The 18,700-nt window shown below is 50.5% G+C and overlaps 1 protein-coding gene across 1 annotated transcript; it reads left to right on the forward strand.

Annotated features, from left to right (window-relative positions):
* Window positions 1-68: 68 nt before the first annotated feature.
* On the forward strand, window positions 69-17,268 carry COPE (coat protein complex I subunit epsilon). Its single transcript, XM_075902867.1, has 10 exons — window positions 69-234; window positions 899-961; window positions 3,212-3,312; window positions 4,158-4,310; window positions 6,088-6,141; window positions 6,747-6,828; window positions 12,824-12,979; window positions 15,111-15,179; window positions 15,708-15,782; window positions 16,911-17,268. The coding sequence occupies exons 1-10, from the start codon at window positions 118-120 to the stop codon at window positions 16,956-16,958; spliced, it is 918 nt and encodes a 305-aa protein (XP_075758982.1). The 5' UTR covers window positions 69-117; the 3' UTR covers window positions 16,959-17,268.
* Window positions 17,269-18,700: the final 1,432 nt, after the last annotated feature.

The raw sequence follows: 18,700 nt of genomic DNA on the forward strand, positions 1-18,700 counted from the left end.
GTGCCGGTGTTTTACCGCGCAGCCCCCTGGCCCCGTCCTTAGCGTGCGCCGGAAACTACGAGCCCCAGCGTCCTGTGCGCGGCCCGGCTTCCGGAGACGTGTCCGGGTCTGGGGGAAATGGCGGCGGCGGGCCCGGCCGGGCAGGGGGGGGACGCGGACGAGCTCTTCGACGTCAAGAACAATTTCTACATCGGCGCCTACCAGGCCGCCATCAACGAGGCGCAGCGGGTCAAGGTGCGGGGGGGGGGCGGGGTTCCCGGGCTCCTCTGCCCCCCCCCCGACGGGCAGTCTCCCCCCTCGCCCTGCCCCGCCCTGTGGGGGGGGAATCTACCCCCTCCCCCCTCTAGTCCCCTCCCCTCCTCTGCCCCTCCCCCTCTACACCTCCCCTAACCCCCTCCCCCCTTGCCTACAGCGCCTCTAGCCCCGCCCTGTGGGGGGGATCTACCCCTTCCCCTCCTCTAGCCCCCTCCCCCCTCTGCCCCTCCCCCCTCTTTACACCTCCTTTAGCCCCGCCCCGTGACGGGGTCTTCCTCTCCCTCATCCCCTCTAGCCCCGCCCTGTGGGGGTGTGCCCATCCCCCCTCTTTACACCTCCTCTAGCCCCGCCCTGTGGGGGTGTGCCCATCCCCCTCACACCTAGCCCCTCCCTGTGGGGGGGGGTGTTCGCACCCCCTCTTGTCCCACCCAAATCAAATTCCAGTGCCCCCTGGCACGGGGGACTCTTCCCTCTTCTTTTTACATGGATTACATCTTCGTGTGCCCCCCCCCCAACACTGACCCCAGTGGGTCTTTTCCCCCACTGAGGTATGGGTGTCACTTCCTGGCTCAGTACTGTGTCATTATTTCAGGGGTCGAATATTGCTGGATAATGAATCTTCTTCTCCCCCTTGTTCCTTTAGCTGGCCAGTCCAGAAAGGGAGGTGGAACGGGATGTCTTCTTATACCGAGCCTACATTGCCCAGGTGAGCTCATGGGCCCTGTGTGGAGAACAGCCCGGTGTGAGAACAGAGCTGAGATTAGGGATTTCTGAGTTCAAATCTAGCACCTCCATCTCTTGAGGTCTGACATTGATTTCTCCTACCACCTTGGGGCCCATCCCCTCCACCCTGATTAGCACTGTGATGAGCACAGTATAAACTTGCTAGACCTTTTTGGCCTGAATTTCCCCATCTTTGCAACTGGAGAAATCCAGGAGTGAAAGTAACTTCAGTTTCTTACTGTTGCGGTTATATTGCAACCCCATTTCTCTCCACTCCCACACACTTAACTTGATGGATCCTTTTGCATGCTTTTGATATAGAGAACTTGTTTACACTGCCACTTACAGCGCTGAAACTTTCCTTGCTCAGAGGTGTGAAAAAACACACTCACACACCCCCAGATGATGCAAGTGTAAGTTCTGTAAAGTGGCCATGTAAACAGTGCTCTGGTGCTGGTAGCTATTCCCTTCGTGGAGGTGGTTTTATCACAGCACTGGTAGAACCCTCTCCCGGTGCAGGGGCTGTAACTACACAGCCACATTACAGCGCTGCACAGCAGTACTTTAACGTCCGCCGTGTAGACATGCCCTTAAAACTACTACCGATGCTCTAAAATAAAATGTTTTATAATTCTCTGATTGCCCTTACAGCTGATCTTGCTCTTCTCGTTGTGCCCCCATGATGTGAGAGGAATGTGCTGCACGTTGGCCCTTTAGGGTTTATTGAATGTCTTATTTTCTTAGGCGGCATTTTTTCCCCACTTACTCTAAGTTATGTGCCTGCCGTGACAGACTTGACCAATAAGAAGCAAACGGAACTCAAAAGCTAATGTTCAGAACCACGAGAGTGCCTTTCACCTGCCAAGGAAAGGCCGAAGGGGAGCAATTTTGTTTTGAGAGAATGTAAAATCTATGAATTCAAGTGATATATCTGATTTTTTTTTTATTGCTACAGTTTAACCTGTACTAAATGCTTCAGCCGCTTTCATACCAGTATGCCCTACCAGCTTATTTTTACCTCTGAGGTAACTCTTCTCTTCATGGTTAATCTGCCCGTTCAGGTTGGTTGGCCTTGAGGGAGGAGCGTGAATAGTTTTTGTTGACCTTTTTATTGGCTGGTTTCAGGCATTTGATGTATTTCTGAAAATTTTCAGTTTGGGGCTGAAACCCCTCTGCCCTGCCCCTATAGTCCATGCTTAGTAAAAACCCCTGAGTAATTTTGGAATGTGTGGTCATGAACATATTTCTCTCTTCTCAAGGCTTTGTAGTTCAAATAATTTTTAAAAGGCTGGATTTTAAACATTCCACGGACTTCTCCTATTGGGCTTCCTGGGTTAGAAATTGAATGATCTGTTCTGAAGCTCTTACCAGCTCACTCAATAGTTCATGTGAATCACAGTATGAAAATGATTACTCAATTTACATAAAAACAACGAGGAGTCCTGTAGCACCGTAAAGACTAACAGATTTATTTGGGCATAATCTTTTGTACCCATGAAAGATTATGCCCAAATAAATCTGTTAGTTTTCGGGTGCCACATGGCTCCCTGGTATTTTTGCAGATAACAGACAAATACAGATATTCCTCTGAGGATACGTCTAGATTACAGGCTTTTGTTGACAGAAGTTTTGTCAACAGATACTGTCGACAAAGCGGCTTGCTTTGTCGACAGAACTGGATGTAGTCTAGACACGCTTTGTTGACATGACAGGGTAGACGCAAAGGACAGTGTAGATGCAGTAACGCCTTCTGTCAACAGAACTCTGTCGACAAAAAGCGTTATTCCTCATAGAATGAGGTTTACCGCCGTCGACAAAACTGCTGAGTTCTGTCGACGTTATGTTGACAGAACTCAGCGGCAGTGTAGACGCAGGTATAGTTTTGTCAACAAAAGTCCACTTTTGTCGACAAAACCCTGTAGTCTAGACACACCCTGAGAATTTAAGTAAATTGCAAATAAAATATAGCATACATTGTGAAAAGTGGCTTTTAAAAGTTTTGTTTAACACTCTCACATTGTGTTAGTACCACAAACAGTGGGGATTCATTAATAATGATCTTGCATTGATTGGGGGTGTCTGTCTCATTTCCCCAGAAGCTCAGAGAAGACTGACCAGATGGATAGAATGAGCAAAGATGAATGTTCCTTTCTACTTTTTGAATTATGCCATAATGAACTATTTTTTCCTTCTGCTCTTAAATTATTACCCAATGTCTCTTTGCCTGCAATAGAAAAAATACGGTGTTGTTCTGGATGAAATCAAAGCCAGTGCTTGCCCTGAGCTCCAAGCAGTTAGAATGTTTGCGGAATATCTTTCAAACGACGCTCAGAGGTAGGTGGGATTTACAAACACTGCCCAGCCATGACTTTGCTTCAGTAGTGGGAACATCATCTTAGTCACAGTTGCCGGATCCTGCAGTGAACTTCAGTTGGGTGTAGTCCTGTGCCTGCGTGGGGTTTTGTTGAAAACATGCAGGAGGGAGACTCATGTTTGTGTTTTTTATCAGAGCTTTATCTCTTGCTTCAGATTTAGCAGGTCATAAAACTGATGCATGCGGGATGGGAATGGTTGGAGAGTGTTGGTGTTTTTAACCAGTTATTCTCTGGCTTATTACAAATGGGTCTGTCTATGTTTAACATTCCAAAGCCATGCATCAGTGGCTGTGCTTCCTATACTAACTCACAATAAATCGCTTCTGGCCTTCAGATAATAGATGGGTGTTGAGGGCAGGTTTTAGCCTGCAATTCCTGCTGGCCCAGCTACCTAACTGCAGCACGATAGTTCATGGTTTTAAAATTACGTTGTCTGCAGGGTCAGGTTAGCTGACTTTGGGGCAGGCGCACGAACAGTATTTGTCGACATTTTCAGCTGGTTTCAAGCATTTAATGTATTTCTGAAAAATTACTGTTTGGGGCTGAAACCCTTCTGCCCTGCTGTATTGTTGGTTGTCCTAAGACTCCCCCTCCCCCCCCCCTCCACCCACCCACGCCCCCAAGGTAATTTTGATATGTGTGGCCATGAAAATATTTCTCTTTCCCCAAAGCTTTGTAGTTCAAATAATTTTTAAAAGGCCGGATTTTAAAAATGTCAGGAACTTCCTTTACTGGTGGGCGACAGCTTTTTCCTGGGTTAGAAATTGGTCTATTCCGAAGCTCTCACCAGCTCGCTCTTCCCAGGGATGCAATAGTTGCCGATTTGGACAAGAAGATGGCAAAAAGCGTTGATGTGACCAATTCGACTTTCCTGCTGATGGCTGCTTCCATCTATTTCCATGACAAAAACCCTGATGCGGCCCTGCGCACACTACACCAAGGGGAAAGCTTGGAATGGTAAGTGCGGCTCAGACAGCAAGGTGATGTGTTAACAAAGCCAAGCTCTGGGAGCCAGGGAATGGTAGCCATAGAAACAGGCAAAGTCTGACTTGTTTCCCTAAAACTTTAAAATGGGCAGGAGATTGATTTGGGCGTGTTAATAACAAGTAATCAGGCGTCCATCCAAGAATAAGATGCATGTTCACCCAGCATGAGGCAAAGGGTTTTCAGGGTACCCCATCTCGTGCATGTTTTCAGGTAGCGAGACGAGCAGTATAATTATGGGTACGTTTTAGTCATGGACATTTTTAGTGAAAGTCATGGGCAGGTCACAGGCAATAAACAAAAATTCACAGCCCGTGTCCTGTCTGTTACTTATACCTGGGGGGCTGCCACTGGAGGGAGGGGACCTGGGGCTAGTGACGTCCGTGGACCATGGATGTTCCAGCCAGCTGGGGACCATTGCTTGGGGCTGCGGACCATGGGGCCATCACTGGCTGAGACCACAGCCGCTCCAGCTGCCTGGGACTACTGCCAGGGGCCACTGGGGAGCAGCAGCTTATATGGCTGTCCCAGAGGTCATCTGAGCAGCTGGCCCCAGAGCCAACTGCTTGCACCTCCCTGAGATCAGCCACACTGACCCCCTGCAGCAGTCATGGAAAGGCACAGAATCCGTGACCTGATCCAGAACCCTAATTATAATGTTTACAGCACTAGAACAGTCACAGACCGGGAGCAGGCCGGTCCTGTCTGTACCCGTATCACACTGCCTGCTTGAGCGCCGCCTCATTGCAAAGAGAGCAGGGTGGCAAAACACCTGTTCTTGCTCGCTAGCAACGGGTTGGTGCGCTAGGCCGTACGCTTCCAAAGGGGCAGGCGCTATCCAGGCTGCGTACCCAGACAAGGCCTCGCTTCCTTCTCTGGTGCTCTGAGTTCCTCTTGACCCCCACTAACCGAATGGAACTCGACTCACGTTGTCATAGTGGAGATTTAGGCACAAGAGCAATGAGCAAATTCTGGGTGCGTGGCCTTTGCCGATGTATTCCGTATTGCCTGGGCAGGAGAGAGATTGGGCGCCACGGGGTAGGCGAGTTGAGTTTTGACCAAATAATGGTGCATTTTTCCAAATTCAATATTTTATTAAGTAAAAGAGGTTGATCTTGGAATCTTGACTCCACAAATTCAAACAGACACGTGGTACAAATATGCTGTAACGCAGGGCTACTCCGCTTTGGAAGCCCCGGGGGCCATAGTGATATTCACAGCACATGCCAAGAGCCGCAGCGTAAGTGCGGTTGCATACACATGCAAATATATGCAAATAGCTTCTTTCACACAATACCCCAGCGCTCCCGGCACCTCCTTCCTGGGTGTAGAAATGCCGACTCTCTGTACCCATCTGTTCCACCCAGCCCGTCCACTTGTGTCATTCTGTGCACACCCTGCCTGGGAAACACATCACCGTTGTGGAGCGTGTTCCCAGTGGGGGCCATGTTCATAGGATCCCAGCCACGGGCCGCATGTTGAGCCCCGTAAACCCAAACCGCCCTGCGGGCCGCAAACAAATGGGCCGCTGTTAAGTAGCCCTGCTTTTAGGAACAGACAGCAGATAAGAAGCAGCCAAGCACTGACCCCGAGGGGGGAGAAGAGGGGAGTAACTGTTCTGTGATGCAGGCCGTTGGCCCATAGGGGGCTGTACTATCAGAGACAGGGCAGGTGCCTACGCTCAGTCCCTGCTAGGAGAGGGCGCAGTAAAGCCTGGAGCACAGCCCTGATGTGTGCTTGTTCCCTGCAGTGTGGCGATGATGATACAGATACTGCTGAAGCTCGACAGGCTCGATCTAGCCCGGTAAGCTTGTGTCTTCAGGGAGCCCCGCATGAAATCACCTTGCTGCGTGCAGATGTACCTGCTCAGCCTGTCCATGGGGGGGGTCGCCCCACCCAGCCCCCCCCGGGAAGGGATTACTCAGCCCTGGTCGGATTCCCACAGGTGGGGTGGGCCAGAGCGGGGGTGAACACAGCGGCAGACCCTTTCCTCTCGGGGTGCTGGGGCTCTGCAAGGAAAAGGGTAGCTCTGAGTGCGGCTGAAGAAGCAGCAGAGTTCTAGGATTCAGTGATGACCTTGGTGCTGTGTTAATTGATCCTCCAGGGCCTGGGTCGGCGACTGTCCCAAAGGGAAATCAAGCCGCCATCTGCGGACCCCCGACCCTTTACCTGTGGGGGTGCGATTGTTTCTTTGCTTAAATAAAATACTCCAGGGGGATTGGTGCCCGACTGCACAGGTCAGTGAGGGGAGCGCCCCAGGGCACCACAGCCTTAGCTCACTGAGCTACTAGGGCAACGAAATGAAGGCAGGGAGGGGCTGTTTCTCCTACCTCTGGCCTTACGCTGGGGACCTAGTGAAAGGGAGTTTGTCGACTTCTCATCGTCTCGTTTCCTTTTGTGTTTACTCAGCAAAGAACTGAAGAAGATGCAGGAGCAAGATGAGGACGCGACCCTCACCCAGCTGGCTACTGCCTGGGTGAACCTGGCTGTTGTGAGTATTGTAGGCCGAGATGCGTTCTTAACCCATGGGCACTGCTCTGTTCTCACATGCTTCGCTTGGGTAATACAGAAGTTGCCTTGTCAGACTAGAGATGTTAGTTTAATCAACTAATCGACGGAATTTCCATCAATTACAGGTGGTCCCCAAGTTACGAACGCATCAATTTACGACCGTTCGTACTTACGACCAACCTCCCGTTAAATCATAGAACTGTAGAATCATAGAACCATAGAGCTGGAAGACACCTCAGAAGGTCAAGTCCAGCCCCCTGCGCTAGGCAGGACCAATCCCAACCAAATCAACCCAGCCAGGACTTTGTCAAGCCGAGACTTAAACACCTCTAGGGATGGAGACTCCACTACTTCCCTAGGGAACCCATTCCAGTGCTTCACCACCCTCCTAGGGAAATAGTTTTTCCTAATATCCAACCTGGACCTCTCCCACCACAACTTGAGACCATTGCTCCTTGTTCTGCCATCTGTCACTACTGAGAACAGCCTCTCTCCAGCCTCTTTGGAACCTAAGCGCATTACAGCCGGCCCCTGAGTGACAAACGCGCAATCCGAGCTTACGAACAGCACGGTCACATTTAAATGAACGGGGTCTGACATACAAACAGATCGAGTTACGACCAAGTGTTCGGTACGTAACTCGTTCGTAAGTCGGGGACTATCTGTAGTCGATAAGCGGGGGAGCCATGGCGGGAACCCCGCTGCGGCTCTGCTTTTTAAATGTATTAAGAGCCAGCCGGCTCTTAATACATTTAAAAGGCTGGTGCGCAGTGGGGGGGGACCCAGCCTGAGTCAGGAATCGGCTGTCCCAGCTTATGCTGGCTGCCCCCCCTTCCTTGCTGCGCTTCTGCTTTTAGAATGTATTAAGAGCTGGTAGGCTCTTAATACATGTAAAAAACAGAGGTGAAGCATGTGGGGCTGGGCACGAACCGGGAATCAGCTGATTCCCGGCTCGCGCCTGGTTCCACTACTCCCCTACATCCTCTGCCCCTCATGGAGACAGTGCTAGAGGGAACTAGGTTTTAAGCCAGCTCCCCCCCAGCACCAGCTCCTGCTCCCCCCACCTTGCTGCCTCTAATAGACAACAAGGGAGGGGAGAGACTAGTTACTTACATCCCTAAGTCAGACACAAACAGGGCTAGGTGTAGGTCTTAGTGGAGCGCACCAAAGTGTATGGTGTGAGGTTGCGGAACAGAATGGGTTTGTGTTTGAAGGTGAGTTGAATGCATTCCCCACCCCCCAGAGCAGTGTAGCATTAAGATCAGCTCCTGTCCAGTAACCTTCGAACGCGGCAGTTCTCAGCGACTCGTACCTTAGACCAGTTTTTCTCAACCAGTGATGCGAGTACCCTCGGGTACGCGAGAGAGGGGGGGGGGACGTTCACGCAACTGAAATTTGGAGAAAACTGAATTTTTGTTTCAAGTTTTACAGCGCTTTATTATTTTTGTACTTTTTACACCCAAAAATGTCATCCCTGTCCAGATACGAGTAAGTTGTTTAAACAAATGTGTTGCAAGGGTAGAAAGATTTTGTGTGTCTGGAAACTGTAAGTCCTGGGAGTACTTACTTTTTCTTTTTTTTTTTTTTTTTTTTAAAGGGGTATTTGATAAAAAAGCCTGAGAAACACTGCTCTAGATTCCCCTGCGTGGGCCCTGGTTTACACACATGCCTCTCTCCAGGCACAGGAGTTAGGTACATTCTTAAGTTCCTTGCTGCATTAGGACCTTATCAGTGAGCCTCTTTGTATCCTTGCTGCCTACCAGCTGCGCCCGTTGGAGAGGCTTCCCCGCTGCTTGGGCTGTTCCAACGTGTCCAGCCTCCCGTGAAGTTTGGGGGATAGCAAGCAGGCCCATAGCTGTGTGGGAGAGAGTGGGCAGGATACTTAAACTAGAGCAGTTGCCTAGAGAAGCTAAAATCCCATCCCGTTTCTGCTCCATCTCCCTTTGCCTCGCTCTCAGAAGTGCAACAAGCCCTCGCAGAAGTACTTGATCAACGTCTTCCTTTCCCATGGGAGTGTGCTTTCCCTGGAGGGGCATAGGGAATAGCCAGTCTCATTGGTTGCTTTCAGTGCAAGGCTTTTTCACGGGTTCCACTTGATCGTTAACTCAGACACAGAAGAGCTCCTGTTTCTCGATAGTCAAATCATTCACAAACGATAATACCGTAAAACGGGAAACGGCCGTCTGGTATTTCAGTGCGAGTCCTCGTTAGACGCTAGGTGAAAGTATAATCATGTGGCTGTCGGTGGGAGTGTATTTGTGCTTACCTCGGAGCCTATAAATAAAGCATCGCTCCAGCTAAACCCGCTTTCAGTGAAACCGGCTCAGAGGGATCTACGGCAGCTGGTATTTATCAGACACCCTTCAGGTCTGACTCGGATTTGTTTATGTTATGCTATGGCAACTGCATTTCACACGTTTGATCTCGCCTCTCCCCCGTCCCATCCATTCCGAGAAAGCAGCGTGGCGCCTCCCGAGGCTGTGGGAAGCCGTTGGGGTTTCTGTGGAGCAGAAACCCCGGCCTCTGCTAGCTGTTCGTTCCCCCAGCACTTGGAACTGTTTCTACTGCAGATGAATTACTCGGCCTTTGCTTGGCGTCTGCGGAACATGTCAGGGTTGCTGTTCTCTGCAAGGGCGCTGAGAAATGGGGATCATGCCAGGGCAAGCATTCTTGCTGCCAATGTATCCCTTCCCCCCCCCCTCCCACATTAGGAGGTCTGGTTTTAGTGGGCAGGAGGGCTGTTCAGTTTCTAAGCTGTCTGCCGAGGCTACCAACAGAGGCCCCAGTTGTGTGTGTGTGTGGTTTTTTTTTTAAGTGTATTATATAGACATGTTGGTCACGAGGAACTGGGCCAAACGTGCACGTTCTTTGCATCTTGGGCTGTTAACAGCTGCTCACTCCAGTGGCTCCTGGGTCCCCTTTTAAGGTCTCTGTCCTTAACATCAAAACTGTCAGTGGTTTGAACTAAGGATGTTAGTTGACTGGTTGCTCCCCCCTCCCCTTTGCTGCCTCTATCAGAGGCGGCAAAGGGGGGGAAGAGGAGGTACTTCAAAGCGGCAGCACGGCATGGAGCTGACCCCAGGCTCCGTGCGCAGGTGCCCCTTTGAAACACCGTGGAGGAGTCCCGAGCTGACCCCGGCTCTGCGTGTCATTTCAAAGTGCCAGCACCACATGGAGCCCGGAGTCAGTGGGGGACTCTTGTACATTTCAAAGCTGGCATGTCACGTGCAGTCCGGGGCCAACAGGAAGTCCCGCTGACTCTGGGCTCCACATGGGCGCTTCCGCTTTGAAATGCACAAGAGCCCTTGGGCATTTCAAAGTGTGTGGAGCCTGGAGTCAGCGGGACTTCCTGCTGGCTCAGACTGCATGTGGAGTTCCAACTTTGAAATGCACAAGAGCCCCGGGGGCTCTGGTACATTTCAAAGGAGGAATACGGAAGTGCCTATCGACTAGTCGATGAGAATTCCATTGACTACTTGACTAGTAAATTAACCAATATTTAACATCCTTAGTTTGAACCCCTCTTTCCAGGAGCTCAGCAACTGAGCTTCTCAGGACCAGTGGAGCTGCCTCCCTCTGGAGCAAAGCCATCTCCCTCAGGAAACCAGATTTCACATGGACAGGCCATGAATTTGGCAACTTTCCAGTCCATTTCTGAAACTTGCCCTTTTGACCTGGCTTGTCCCTCAAAGCAGCTTCTGGTCTGTTGGGAGGAGGGGACATTAGCCCCCCACCTCCGAGGAGATGAGATGAAAAAGGGCCCTGGGTAAGTTGATGCAGGATGTTTTTCTTCTAGTGGATGATGGAGTAAGCACCTAAATAGAATAGAGCCAGATGGACCGCTGCTGATCTGCCCTGGGTTCAGAGTATTGACTTAGAGACAAAAGGCTCCATATCCTGTTAATAATCCCACAATCCGTCCGTTCCCTCACGGAGCTGCTCAGACATGTGATGATCCTCTTACTGTAGGTTTAAATGGCCATGACCCCAGGTGGTCACCCTTCGATCCAGAGCTGTCGAAAGCACCTGGCACACTGTGCAGCATCAGCTTATGGAAAAATAAATAACATTGTCTCTAGCCTCAGCTTCATAGCATGGCACTTGACTGGAAGAATAACACACAAGGTGGGTTGATGTAAATCAAGGTGATTTAAATCCCCCAAAATAGTTCCACATTTGCAATTGCAGCAATCTGCAGAGCTGACAGCTGTCCTTACACTCTTTTTTAATGGGAAATGCAGTAATGTTGGGTTTTTTTTAAAACTTTTTAAAACTTTTCAAATTTTTTTATCCACCCTGCATAACATGTGAGAAATCAATTTTTTTATTTTTTTTAAATAAAAATATTTTTTTAAACAATCAATTAAAATTTTTCATTTTTTTTTTTCAATTTAGATCATTTTTTTAATCAATTTTTTTATCCAGCCTGGTAACCCATGAGAGCTCAGCAGGCTGGTGTGATCTAGGGACTGTTGAGAGAGAACTAAACATCAGGAAAAAAACCAAGGGACCGTAATCAGGTAAAACTCCCATTGACTTTAACAGGGCCTTGGAATTCACAGGATGTTTTTTGTGTGCCTTAATGACTGTTAGTTAACTGTTAGTCTCCTGTCAATCACAAGGCACAAGTCTTCTAAAAGTATCCAATGCACAGCAGGCTTGGTACGGGCAGGTGTGAAAGAAAGAGGTGTTGAGAGCCGAGGCATTTTATCACCAACATTGCTCAAAGTTTATAGTCCTGAGAAACAAAAAATATTAGGCCAGTCTTGATTTGTTGTCTCACTGCCGGTTCAGGGAGGTGACATCTACTCACTCATGGTAAGAATCTCGCTCTCCTGCTTTAGGAGATACCAAGATCGGACATGCAAAATCCTACCACTTTGTAATTCCGGATGTCATGTTAATAAGGCAAAAGTGAGTTTGCTTGGATGAGAGAAGCAGATGCAGCTCAGTTGAAGTAGCTTCGTTCAGAGGGATCTACGCTCTCAGGGAAGAGGAAGTCATACCTCTTTCAGGCTTGGCCTGATGTCGGTATCCGCTGATGTCCCTTTTCATTGGCTCAGCAATTTCCTGGGAAGGCCGATGCATCTTTAGCTTATATACTGCAGTTTGCTAAAGCACGTGTAGCGAAGCTAGAATTCATAAGCTTGAAGGTTACTTTACATTGTCTGGGTGGCACAGGGAGTTCTCTAAACTAGAGATGTTAAATATCGGTTAATTGAATAGTCGAGTAACCTCATGAATTCTTATCAGTTAGACTCTTCTATCATTCTGACAGTGCCAGGTAGAAGCTAATCTGCAAGGGGAACCAGTTTAAAAACCAGCTCCTCTTGCGGACCAGTTTCTTGTTGCCTTGTGCTGCTCTATCAGAGGCAGCAGTGCGGGGTGACAGCAGCCCCTGTTTTGGGGGGGAGTGCGGGGTCTGAGCTCCTGAACCTGACACGAACCGGAACTGAGCCGGGCTGCCTGCCCACCCAGCTCCTAATACACTTTCAATGCAGAGTTACAACAGGCGTAGAGCCCTCACTCGGTGTGAGCCAGAACCGAGCTGTGCTGGTGGCCAGCCTGCTAAAAAATTTACTGGTTGGGGAGGAGGGAAATGCGTATGGAAGCTACTGCTCTAACGAACTAGCCACACTCAGCCAGCCTAGTAGCCACATGGTGCTAGACCATATTGACCCTTCCGTAGTCTGGCAAACTTTCTGGCTCAGCACCAGTCAGGTGCCGAACTAGAGAGGTTCACTCTGTAATGTGAATGCTGCTTTCTTGAAGAACAAGCTTCCTAGTCTTGCCAGCTGTTCTGACCCATCACCTGTAGGCTATTGATCAAGGGGAAGCGATGACTCAGTTGACCTGTATTTAAACCGGGGGCACCTCATTACTTCGCAGTGTCTATACTTTTGCCCGCAGCAGCACTATGGCCTCCTTGGAGTAATGCAGCAAACTGCCGGGTTAACAGTCCCATTTCTTCACAGGGTGGGGAAAAATTACAGGATGCCTATTACATCTTCCAAGAGATGGCAGACAAATGCTCATCCACCCTGCTTCTGCTTAACGGACAGGCAGCCTGCTACATGGCACAGGGCAAGTGGGAAGATGCAGATGGGGTGCTCCAAGAAGCGCTGGACAAGGTGAGTTTTCTGTCGCACGGGAACCTTGAATTTGAGCCGTGTAACCTTGGATTCCAATCTGCTGCTCTGGAAAGAGGCAAGAGAAAAGTAGCTAGAAGGTTCATGCATACAGGCAGTCCCCGGGTTATGTACAAGATAGGGACTGTAGGTTTGTACTTAAGTCGAATTTGTACTTAAGTCGGAACTGGCATCCAGATTCAGCCGCTGCTGAAACTGACCAGTGGCTGACTACAGTAAGCCCGAGGCAGAGTTTCTCTGCCCCGGGCTTCCTGGAATCAGCTGCTGATCAGTTTCAACAGCAGCTGAATCTGGATGCCTGGGACAGAGCAGCTGGGGCGCTGCTGGGTAGGTCTCCGCAGCGCTGCACCTCAGCGCTGTGGGGACCAACCCGGCAGCACCCCAGGTGTCCCCAAGTCAGCTGCTCCTGAAGCTGATCAGCGGCTGATTCCAGGAAGCCCAGGGCAGAGCAACTCTGCCTCGGGCTTCCTGTAGTCAGCCGCTGGTCAGTTTCAGCAGCGGCTGACTTGGGGATGCCTCGGGCAGAGCAGCTGGGGTGCTGCTGATTTGGTCCAGTAGCGCTGCTCCTCGTTCCTCCAGCAGCTGAATCAGGACTCCTGGGGCAGAGCAGCTGGGGTACTGCCGGGTTGGTCCAGTAGCGCCAAGGAGCGGCGCTGCGGGACCAACTGGCAGCACCCCAGCTGCTCTGCCCCAGGAGTCCCGAGAAAAGCCTGGTCTGCTGGGGGGGGGGGGGGGGGGGGTAAACTAGCTGCGCCACCCCCGCCCTCCCCCCAGCAGACCATGGAGACGCGGGCGGCGGGACCGAGACGCGCCGCGCTCCCGCCGCCCAGGTCCTCTGCGGCTTTGCACCGCATCTCCCTGGTCTGCAGACCAGGGAGACGCAGAGCAAAGCCGTGGAGGACCCGGGCGGCGGGAGCGCCTAGACCCGCCGTGGTCCCGCTGCCCCCAGCAGACTAGGGAGACGCGGAGCAGCTTTTCTCGCCCTGGAGGATGAGGGCGGCAGGACCTTGGCGTGTCTGGGCAGTCCCGCCGCCCGCATCCTCCGGGGCGAGAAATGCCCGGTTCGTAAGTGCGGATCTTACATAAGTCGGATCCGCGTAACTCGGGGACTGCCTGTACTTATCTAATAGTTCGTTAACCTCATTTTCTGTCATTGTGCCCAGGGCTGGCTGTGTCTCAGCAGCCTCGGAGAATCAGCCTTGGAGGATCTGTTTTTTAATTTGATAGTTTAAATCTTGTTTTCTGTGTAAACCCTGCATCATTCCTGACCTCTAACACACCCCTGTAAACTCTGGAACCTATAGGGCCATTAGCGGCTCTGTTGTTCCACTGGGTTCTTAGCTGATTTCTAGTTCAGAAACACGCCCACCCCCCAGTTCCCTGAGTAGGTTGAGTCTAAACCCCTGTTTTAAAATGTTCAGCCCTTGTCAGTAACTCTCCAATCTCACTGACTTGATCTTGTGTGAATCCCATTTCGTAAGAGTCTATCCTCTCACAAGGATGTGCATTTCAGAGCAATCCTTGCACTTCGGCAGCTGGGCTTCTGGCCTTTAATTACCTGTCCTAGAATCTCATTAGCCGTGTTGTGTTCACCCAAGAATGCACCTCTGAGAGACTAACTTGTCCACCACCTTGCCCTGTCCTGTCCCAGCAGTTTGTGGGTTCTCGAGATCATCCGAACGGCCACACTGGGTCAGACCAAAGGTCCATCCAGCCTAGTGTCCTGTCTGCCCACAGTGGCCAGTGCCAGGTGCCCCAGAAGAGTGAACAGAACGGGGAATCATCAAGAGATCCCTCCTCTGTTGCCCATTCCCAGCCTCTGACGAGCAGTGGCTAGGGACACCATCCCAACCTCCATGAATGTATCTAGTTCTTTTTTGAACCCTTAGCTAGTTCTTCACGCCATCCTCTGGCGAGGAGTTCCACAGGTTGTCTGTACGCTGCGTGAAGAACAACTTCCTTTTGTTTTAAACCTGCTACCTATTAATTTCATTTGGTGACCCTTCACTCTTGTGTGATGGGAAGATGGTTGCTGAACATGCTGGGTGCTGCACTTGGTCAAAGTAGTAGGGAGGGACAGATGGTTTGATGCGTTTTCCCCTTATGCTTTCAGGACAGCAGCCATCCTGAGACCCTGATCAATTTTGTTGTCCTGTCACAGCACCTGGGCAAACCACCAGAGGTGAGGCTCACCTGGGTGCCCGGGACAGTGGGCAGTTATGCTGCTGCTGCTAGAGATGGGCAGATATGAGGCTTGCTTGGGGTTTAAGGTCTTATGTGCATCTCTGCTAATGGAAGTGAGGGGGAGCTGAATTTTGTAACCTACATTGCAACCTGTGCAAGAGAGAAGGAAGGTTGGGCTGGGGGAATGAGAGCCTGCATAGCAGCCTGGAATTCCAAGCTTCCAGTCCCGGCGTTGCCAGTGGCTCAGAATACGACCTCCTGGGACATCAGCTAAAGTCTCATTTTCAAAGCCACTGAGTCTCCCCAAGCACTGTTAGACCTGTGCATGGTCAGGACTGCTGAAAACCAAGTTCTGACCCTTCCTCAGCTGCAAAAGGGGATGGTATTTGCCCCCTTCCCTGGAGTCGGTGCCTGTAAAGCATCTGAAATCAACTCTCTTGAGTACTGGTTTAAGCGTTTAGTTTTTCCTCTCATCTCAGCGTTGGGGGTCTCATTTGTCTCTCTTCCCCCGCCCTCTTCCCCCCAGGTTACCAATCGCTACTTGTCACAACTGAAAGATGCACATAAAAGTCACCCGTTTATACAGGAGTACCAGGCAAAGGTAACCAATCTGTTTCTAAATCTGAATCCATTTGTATGGCGAGTCGTGCTATTGTTGGAATTGGGTGTAACCGGTTAACCGGCAGCCTGGTCAGACAGGTGCAGCCCCTTCGCCCATGCCACAGGTGGAGGGCCACTCCTGCCCGGCCGGGCCTGCTTGCCTCACACCCATAGGATCCCGGTTAAGCGGTTAACCAGTTAAACCTAACGGTGAACTGGGTTTTTACAGCCCTAGTTGGAATTAGGCTAGTGGATCATTTAGGCTGAGGGTTCCTATAATTCAGGGAAGCCTGATCATCCTCCGGTTTTTACGCTTTTACTCAGACATGCAAAGTACATTGCTGGTCTTCACGGTTGTAGAGAGAACTGGGACAACGCGAGCCAAGTCCAAACCCGAGGAGCGGTGTCTGGATGAATGCCTGAAACCGCTCTGTGTGACGGGTTCCCAGTGAGCGGGGATCTCTGTCCACCTCCCAGATTGCTGAAGTGGGGGGAGGTGTGTCCTGTTTGGAGAGGAGCAGCTTGCGCAGGGGTAACAGCATGGAAGGATCTCACAGACAGATGGCTGGGAACTGCTGATTTAGGGTATTGCAGGCTCAGAACACCTCTCTACTGCCCGCCTGAGATGCGATAGCCTTTTCTTCCTCCCACTAGCAAATAAGGTTGTAATACACTTGGGCTACGTCTACACTCGCAGCTTCTTGCGCAAGAACCTGCAGAGCATCCATACTGCCCACCTGCTCTTGTGCAAGGAAATTTACAGTACGGCGTGGTAAGAGAGGGCTCCTTGCACAAGAGCTACGCTCTTTTTTAACAGGTATAAGCCCTCTTGTGCAGGAGCTCTTGCGCAAGAGGGCAGTGTGAACGCTTGGCAGGGATTTCTTGTGCAAGAAAGCCCTATGGCTAAAATGGCCATCAGAGCTTTCTTGCACAAGAGAGCATCCACGCTTCCGTGGGCGCTCTTGCGCAAAAGCATAACTCGCACATGGCAGTGTGGACGTTTTCTTGTGCAAGACTTCTTGCACAAGAACACTTGCGCAAGATGTTGTTGCGCAAGAAGCCGCCAGTGTAGACACAGCCTTGGTGTTTAGCTACTGAAAGTACCTATTTTTTTTTCTTTCTTTGACAGGAGAATGATTTTGACCGGCTGGCTATGCAGTACGCCCCCAGTGCGTGAGGATTCAGGGAATTCAAAACAAGTCTGTGGTGCCCTGCTGTGGTACCTTGGGACCTGGGGGGGAGGGTGATGTGCAAAATCTCTCTGGCCTTGTGGACAGCGTTCACTCCGCAAGTCGGTCTGACGTCTGTCACAGGATGGCAGGGCCTTGCGCGCTCAGCAAACTGATGGCAAGCGTGTATGTCACACGTGGAGCCTAGAAACCTATGTCCTGATTTAACTAGATTCCAAACTCCTTGTTTAAAATACAGTGCACGTCAAGAGTATGCAACACTGTACCTTAAACATTTCCAATAAAGCCTTTTGTGGATCCGTGTGGCCCTTCTGCTTTATATGCTGGAGTTAGCTGTAAGGAAAGCATTCCTACCGGAGAAAGTGGGAACATTCCCTCTTCCTTTCACTGCTGATCCTCTTTAACACCTGCTTTGGGGAGCGTGGGTGGATCTTGAGTTGCCGCCTTTCTTTCAAGAATTACCCGAGGCTTTCCACAGGCACAGTGCCTCTTCCCATGGACTTCAGCACCATCGCCAGCTGCTGCATCTCTTTAAGACCCTTTGGAGGTACACCCAGCTTGCCCTGCCTGCAGGATGTCTTGGGATGCTAGAAGAAAAGGGAAGATTCCCCAGAATAAAGAGTCCCACCTAAAGTATTGTGACTACAGAGGGGCCAGCTTGGATCTCAGGTGGTAAATCATCGGGGCTACATCTAGACTGGCATGATTTTCTGGAAATGCTTTTAACAGAAAAGTTTTCTGTTAAAAGCATTTTTGGAAAAGAGCGTCTAGATTGGCACGGACGCTTTTCCACAATCTAGACGCGCGTTTGCACAAAAAAGCCCCAATCGCCATTTTCGTGATCGGTGCTTTTTTGCGCAAAACAAATCTGAGCTGTCTACACTGGCCCTTTTGCACAAAAGTTTTGCTCAAAAGGGACATTTGCCTGAACGGGAGCAGCCTAGTATTTCCGCAAAAAGCACTGATTTCTTACAGTAGGTCAGTGCTTTTGCGGAAATTCAAGCAGCCAGTGTAGACAGCTGGCAAGTTTTTCCAGAAAAGCGGCTGATTTTCTGGAAAAACTGGCCAGTCTAGACACAGCCAGTGAGTTTTGGTCACAGGGATGGGGAAACACTGCATTTCACCGCAACAAAGTATGTATCCCAGCGTGTTAGCACCTTTTATGCCCCACTGACACACAAAGGCACCTTTGTCCACGTTTCGTCCAAAAGCTGCAGAACCGATCCTCCTGACATACCATACAGCAGCCATGACGTGACACCGAAAGACTGTGTGTTGTGTGCTGGGTTAGGATGTCATCCACGAGGGCATCAAACGTGCAAGGAGCAGAGATCAGCATGAGGCCCTTCGCCAAGACAGCTGAGAATTTTCTCGTCTTTATGTCTGGAGTCTTCTGCTTGCTTCCTGTGTGAAGGCTACATTACGCTGCAAATGTTTCTGGCTGGCATCTTCTTTGTGTCCACCTCGGTTGTATTGCTCTGAAAGAACTCATTGTCCCTCTCTTGGGCCTGGTTAGCAGGCAGCAATTTTCAATGGAGGGTTATTCATGGTGCAGCCTTGAATGAATGTTCTCTTTGTGGAGGCGTCTGGGGGAGATGTGAAAGGGGCTTGTGTTTCCCGAGCAGCCGTTGCCCACTTGATGGGCCGTGATAAATAGACTTAAAAATTTAAACAATACAAGCAAGTGGCAGGGGAAAGCCGGTACTGTCCGTATGAAAAGAAGGGAATG

Source organism: Pelodiscus sinensis, chromosome 19 (assembly GCF_049634645.1).
Source record: "Pelodiscus sinensis isolate JC-2024 chromosome 19, ASM4963464v1, whole genome shotgun sequence".
Taxonomy (NCBI): domain Eukaryota; kingdom Metazoa; phylum Chordata; order Testudines; family Trionychidae; genus Pelodiscus; species Pelodiscus sinensis.

Coding starts and splice junctions, on each gene's coding strand:
- COPE (XM_075902867.1), top strand. CDS start 118: ATGGCGGCGGCGGGCCCGGCCGGGCAGGGGGGGGACGCGGACGAGCTC. Junction 235..898: donor ACGAGGCGCAGCGGGTCAAG/GTGCGGGGGGGG, acceptor TTGTTCCTTTAG/CTGGCCAGTCCAGAAAGGGA. Junction 3,313..4,157: donor CTTTCAAACGACGCTCAGAG/GTAGGTGGGATT, acceptor CGCTCTTCCCAG/GGATGCAATAGTTGCCGATT.